The sequence below is a fragment of the Limulus polyphemus genome, unplaced genomic scaffold (genome assembly GCF_000517525.1).
Source record: "Limulus polyphemus unplaced genomic scaffold, Limulus_polyphemus-2.1.2 Scaffold10424, whole genome shotgun sequence".
Classification (NCBI taxonomy): domain Eukaryota; kingdom Metazoa; phylum Arthropoda; class Merostomata; order Xiphosura; family Limulidae; genus Limulus; species Limulus polyphemus.
Genome location: NW_013676034.1, coordinates 1 through 6,662, shown reverse-complemented (window position 1 = coordinate 6,662; position 6,662 = coordinate 1). Strand labels below are relative to the sequence as shown.

General features: G+C 36.0%; 1 protein-coding gene across 1 annotated transcript; it reads left to right on the top strand.

Moving 5' to 3' along the window:
* Positions 1-657: 657 nt before the first annotated feature.
* Positions 658-5,646, top strand: LOC111083628 (the record flags this gene model as incomplete). Its single annotated transcript, XM_022380265.1, has 3 exons — positions 658-845; positions 4,273-4,376; positions 5,494-5,646. Coding segments are annotated over 3 exons (430 nt in total), but the record flags the coding sequence as incomplete, so codon positions are not given.
* Positions 5,647-6,662: the final 1,016 nt, after the last annotated feature.

Here is a 6,662-nt window from a genome sequence, read left to right as displayed (position 1 = left end):
AACCCTTTCGGTTGATGTACTTGGCCACGCCCAAGGTCTTATAGATTAATTTATTCTAATTGTGCCTAAAACTAAAATAATTTCAATTTGAGGATAGGCTGGTAGAGATCCTGATGACTAATAAAATCTAATCAGATATACGCGCACTCCACGCTTGGTATTGTTGCCGCAAAATAATATAGCTAATAAAAAGGAAAATAAAGGTTTCATAGATTAATTTACTCTAATCCTGCTAAAAAGAATTTCAAGTGCTGCGGCTACTGAGGATTCTCTCTGTTTCCTCTCTCTAACAGGATCTCAGGATCTCTACCAGCCTATTCTCAAACTGAAATTATTTTAGGCGGCATTAGAATAAATTAACCTATGAGACCTTGAGCGTGTTCAGTATATCAGTCGAGAGGACTTGACCTCCTGAGTCGAAAAATGTAATTAGATTTCAAATCGGTCAAGAGATGACGGAGCTATGAGCTAAAAGTGTGTAATTGAGAAATCAACAGAGACGTCTTATGAGCCATTATGCCGCAGCTAAAAATGTCCTTCTTGTTTCGAGTAAAGTTTTACATAACATTGTGTCGCTATTTAAATTGAACACTGATTAAGACCTTGATTACCTCAGCACGTACTGTTTATAATCCAAATAAAAACCTATTTTGACAGGGCCAGGTTTCGAAACCAGAGAACTATTTTCAATTCTCCACATCCCCGGTTGATGCACATTAAACTGGGAAAGAAACGTAAAAGTAACAGCAAACGCTCCAGCCACATAAGTCTGCACGTGCCAGTTTCCAGAAGGCCGAGTAACTATTCTCAACCCTCCCATCCTTCCCCTCGATCGATGCGTTCAGGTAAGTGTATTTTGAATGTAACTGTTGAAATTATACTTTCGACATCTCGTATTGCATTGGAAGACATTATGAAATTTCGCAATTGGTGAATGTTTATTAGTCCCAGCTCTGTGTTTTAATTAGATTTGAAAGTTGAAGTTATTTTAGATTTTCTTCATAATTAGGTGTCGCTCCTGTTCTGACAGGTTTACCTGAAAAATAAACACATACATTATGTCACATATAACTGCTATAGATTCAGAGGCCCGGCATGGCCAGGTGGTTAGGGCGCTTGACTCGCAATCTGCAGGTCGCGGGTTCGAGTCCCCGTCACACCAAACATGCTCGCCCTTTCAGCCGTGGGGGCGTTATAATGTAACGGTCAATCCCACTATTCGTTGGTAAAAGAGTAGCCCAATAGTTGGCGGTGGGTGGTGATGACTAGCTGGCTTCCCTCTAGTTTTACACTGCTAAATTAGGGACGGCTAGCGCAGATAGCCCTCGTGTAGCTTTGCGCGAAAATTCAAACAAAAACAAACTATAGATTCAGGAATGAAATCCTACCGACACAGGCGCCTGTCTCGACTGAAAATTTGCATTACGTTGTTAATTATAAAAATAAAAAATTTCACAGTGACCAGCAAAGGGAGATGTTTCTCATTTTTCGGTAATCTTGTTTGATTGCTTCTTATTGTTTATATAATCATATAATTGGAATATGTATTTAAGATACCTATAAAGTGGGGGACAGATACACACGCCGTTCCCCCAATGTTAAAGTTGCAGGAGACCCCCCCCCCCAGGATCGGCGCCTTTATCAAGTGGTACTCATTGGAACTTAGTACTAGTTCTTTCTTTGAATTCCAAGTGTCACTGCTAAATGGGCAGGGGATCTGCCCCCCCAGGATTAGCAACTATATTTATTAGCACTCATCAGAACTTAGTACCGATTCTTTCTTTTTGCAGGGGATCTGCCCCCCCCCCGGATTAGCAATGATAGTTACTGACACTCCCTCTGAAAAAGGCCTTCATCTCCAGATGGTTTATTTTTCGAAAATCATAATGTTGGTTCTTTTCATTTTAAAATGTTATAAGTAAAACAACTGGTTATTTTGGTCATAGTGTCTGTCTCTCCACGTCGCTGAACTACATCTTCAACTGGAATTAAACCTCCAATCACGAAGAACAAGAAATCCTTTAGTGCCAAGGTCTTCGTGTCTTCTCCGAAGTTCTTCACAAATATGATTGCAAGAAATCAAAAATAACCACCAGCGTGGGAAAAAATTTCCCACGCTCGGGTTTGAAGGGGGAACAATTGTTCCTGAACACCACCTGTTGGGAAGAGCAAGCAACTATCACGTTGCTTTCTCTTCCTCCAAACAAAATTCTTGCCAGTTTTAGTTGTTGTTGTTTTTTTCCGCAGTAAGTAATAAACGTATTGCAAAGAAAACAAAATAAAATGTATAGATTCAGTAGTGTTTATAAGGTTAAACAAAATATTAGAATTGAGATCCTTCAATTTCTAGAGACCCTTATTTTTAAAAGAAAGTGCCTTTGTTATACGTCTTTACAAACTATTTAATAATTACACAATATGTCAGTCATATGACCCAAGTCCGAAGAAACACGATACAACACTGTAAGAAACTGCGGTGTACACAAGTGTAGTTTAATCCTCAGCTTACCCCCTGTTGAAGAAAGGTCCAACAATTTTGTACAGGATTGCCGAAAAGTCTGGAACCATAGGTGATTTTCAGCTTTTCATAATTCCAGATACGTGACTGATCATTGCGCTACTAAAGCATGAGAAGGTCGAGTTGATTCTATTGTGTGGCAGAGAATGTTGGTCCCAGCAGAATTTAATGAGCGCCGTCAAGCGAAGAAACAACAACAATCACAATGCTGTTAGCGTCTTTAAAACTGGTCATCTGGTTGGGTTTGTTTACTTTCGCGCAAAACTACACGAGGGCTATCTGCGCTAGCTGTCCCTAATTTAGCAGTGACAGACTAGAGGGAAGGCAGCTAGTCGACACCACCCACCATCAACTCTTGGGCTACCTCTTTTACCAACTAATAGTGGGATTGACCGTCACATTATAACGCCCCCACGGCTGAAAGGGCGAGCATGATTGGTGTGACGGTGACTCGAACCCGCGACCCTTAGATTTCGAGTCGAGCGCCCTAACCACCTGGCCATGCCGGGCCAAGAACAGTTGCATAAGTATACCCCCGCAATTGCGAGGGGGGAGGAGGCTCGAGCCAAAAGGGGACTCGAATCAGCCAGAATCATAACCACAAATATATGGAAGTAAATATAGGGAGCCCAAATACATTGTATGTGTGGGGGGGGGGCATCTTTTGTAGTTACACCACTGATTAAGGATATTAATTATGCTGCTTTTCATGCAACTTTTAATGTGGGGTACTTACGTGAACACTTGAAGTATTTGTAATTTTAAACTGGTTCAGTGATCATACAACATTTAACCCTGTATTGCACATTGTAACGTATAGGTAATAAATCTATCTTTGTTGCTTAATATGCATACCAATAATTCATTTCTGTAGTTCCAAGTAACAGTCTAAATAAACCGTGGAAATATTTCTATTTCTTCAATTCAACAATGTTAAATATATATCACAAAAACATTTTCGTGTAAAGTAAACATAAGAAATTCGTTTTACTTTATTGTCATGGACTGTGGACCTAAGATCCATCGTTCGTGTCCTATTATCGCAATACAACAAACAAATCAAACATCGTGTGTAATAAAAATATGAAAAACAATATAACACAATTAATACAATTTGTAGAACAAACAACAAAGTACATTAAAAAAAATTGTTGTGTCATTATTTTATTGATCTACGTTGAGATTGTTCTGACCGGGTCACGTGAATCGACGTGATAATATAATATAATAAACACAATTTGTAGAACAAACAACAAAGTACATTAACAATATTGTTGTGTCATTATTTTATTGATCTACGTTGAGATTGTTCCGACTGGGTCACGTGAATCGACGTGATAATATAATATAATAAACACAATTTGTAGAACAAACAACAAAGTACATTAAAAATATTGTTGGGTCATTATTTTATTGATCTACGTTGAGATTGTTCTGACCAGGTCACGTGAATCGACGTGATAATATAATAAACACAATTTGTAGAACAAACAACAAAGTACATTAACAATATTCACCGGGTTACGTGAACCGATCTGAACTGGTTTGGCTTCGCTGCTTTCTCCTGACAAACCAGTTAGTAATTGAGGTGATAACTGAGAAACTGTTTCTATATGTTAGAAAGTATCAGGCTTACGCCATTATTCTAGATCAGTAAATGAATCATTTCTTGTCTGAGTCGTTTCAGGAAAACATGAATATGAACATATTCATGACGTTTCGTACGTTGAAGTTCGTATTCATTAATATTGTAGTAACGCCCTCTGGCAGTCAGGAGGTTCTTAGTAGTCCAGTGAAAGAACATCCCGAATCCCCAGCCAATCCAGAAGGATCCTCAAAAGGAGAAACTAGACAGATGGTACTTCAATAATTTTATCTTTTTTGTATCTCTTTTGTTTTACAACAGTTTTGGAAAATTATTGAAACATAAAGACATATTTGAAAGTATTATATTATAATGTTTTGTTTTCTGTTTTTCTCAGCTTTCAAACACGAAGCTTAAATTCCCCAAAGGTTAAATTATAATTAAAAGTACGGGATTTTTTTATTTTTGTTTACAAAATTGTGATATAAATGTTATAGCCACTAGAGTTGTGTTGTTATTTATACTATACTTAAGTTTTAATGAGTTTCAAATTTCTCTAGCTTGATTAGAGTACAAATGTACATTAAGACACAAGAACGTAAACTTTAATGATGGACAAATGTGAAGTATTCCAGATGGATTTTTAACGATAACTTCAAAAAAAAAAAAACAGGAATATTTTACAGTGGCCGTAATGATGAGCGAGGGTAGTGTTGTCATATGGTTATGTAACAATGGCAGTTTTATCGTTATTGGTTAAATGTCCATATTTCTATTTGCAAAGTGGCTTTTCTTGTAAGAAGCAGAAGCTTTGAATTAACAGTTCGCTTCTACATTAATTTGTGTTTATTTGTAGTTAAGCACAAAACTACACAATGGGCCATCTGTGAAGTGCTCACCACGGGTATTGAAACCTGATTTTTAATGTTGTAAGCCTTCAGACTTACTGTTGTACCACTTAATATTAATTATTTCATCTACTTTTGTTTCGTCATTTCTTAAGGTCTTCGATGTTTATCTCTCTTTTTTTTAATTTGGTGACTCAGTTAAAATAAATCAATCTGATAACAGTTAGTTGTTGCGATTCGATGAATTTAGTCTGTACAAGAAATTTGTAAAATCTTCCTGTTGTCTTTGAAAGGAAACGTTAAATTGTTTTCCCTTTGGTAACTTTGCACAGTTATCATTCAAAGAGTTCTTTGGCGCCCCTTAGTGGTAAGTCTGATGGCTTAAAACGCTAAAAATCGTGTTTCGATAATGATTTGTGCTTGACATAAAACAAACAAGCATCTTAGTGAAACATAACGAGTGAACGATTCTTTATGTTTTTGTGTCATCATCTTCTGAAGCACAACTTACTTGTAATATATATATATGTTCTTGTTATTAGAAAGGACTTGAATGTAGTGTTAACGGACGAGGAGCGGCAGTATCCAACCAAGTTTATGGACCTCATTCTTCTACAGCCACGACTAATACACGTTCACAGTCCAATGCCAAATCGCCTTCCCCACCAACACAAGTTTAATGACGGCAACATTTCATTTTGGTAAAATATAAAACGTTTTTATTTTAGTCAAACATATATTAACTTTAAAGCTGCCATTTAGAAAATACAAAATAATGTGTTTAAAAATTATTCAGTTGTAAACTTTCTTTACAACAACTATGTAGGTCGTTTGGGATTTTCCCGCCAAATTTAGGGGTATTGAAATTTTTACCTGCTATATTAAATTTAGAGAAGTGTTTATTAAATATGTAAAATATTTTATTATTTCGTTTCTCAAAATCTCTGGAACATGAAGATGTAATTTTTTTTACAAACATGACTGGAGCAGTAAATTATTCATCAAACAAATCTTTCAAAAATATTTGTTATATTATTCAAAATTTACAATTGTAATGACCTTTAAATGTAAAAAAAAATTAATTTATTTTTTATTTTTAACTGTAGAAAAAGACTGACTCCACAATCTTTGTGACACAGAAAACTTTATTGATACATCTTCTTAACAGTTCTCAAAATGCGATACTGAAATTTAAAGTATTTTTTAAACTAAAGAAATAACGTCAGATTGTTTTAACCGTATTTTATCTCAGAAGAGACAAAGCATTTCAATACCTTCAGCTGTATTTAATTCACAAAAATGTGTAAATAGGTTTTTCATAAATAACGCGCATTTTAATGTTATACATATATATACTGTCTTTAGAGTAGTAATTAACAATTTTCACAATTTCAACTACAAGTTTATTTTATATGTAACTTTTTTTACTTATTTCCTCTATTAATTTATGTTAGTCCATTACTAGACGACTAATAGAAATCACGATGACCTAAGAACTCCCTTAATACTGTTACGACAGCGGAAGTCACGTGACGCTAGTAACACGTCATGATATTCTCGTAGGTTCGTGAATGCTCGAGTGTTTACTAGATGTGCGGTATTCTTGTATATAAGACCGCCAAGAAGTGACGGCAACAAGGGGAATTGAATTGCAGACCGAGATAGAGACGGACAATTGAGTCAAGCGCGTGAATCGTTCGTTGTGAATTAT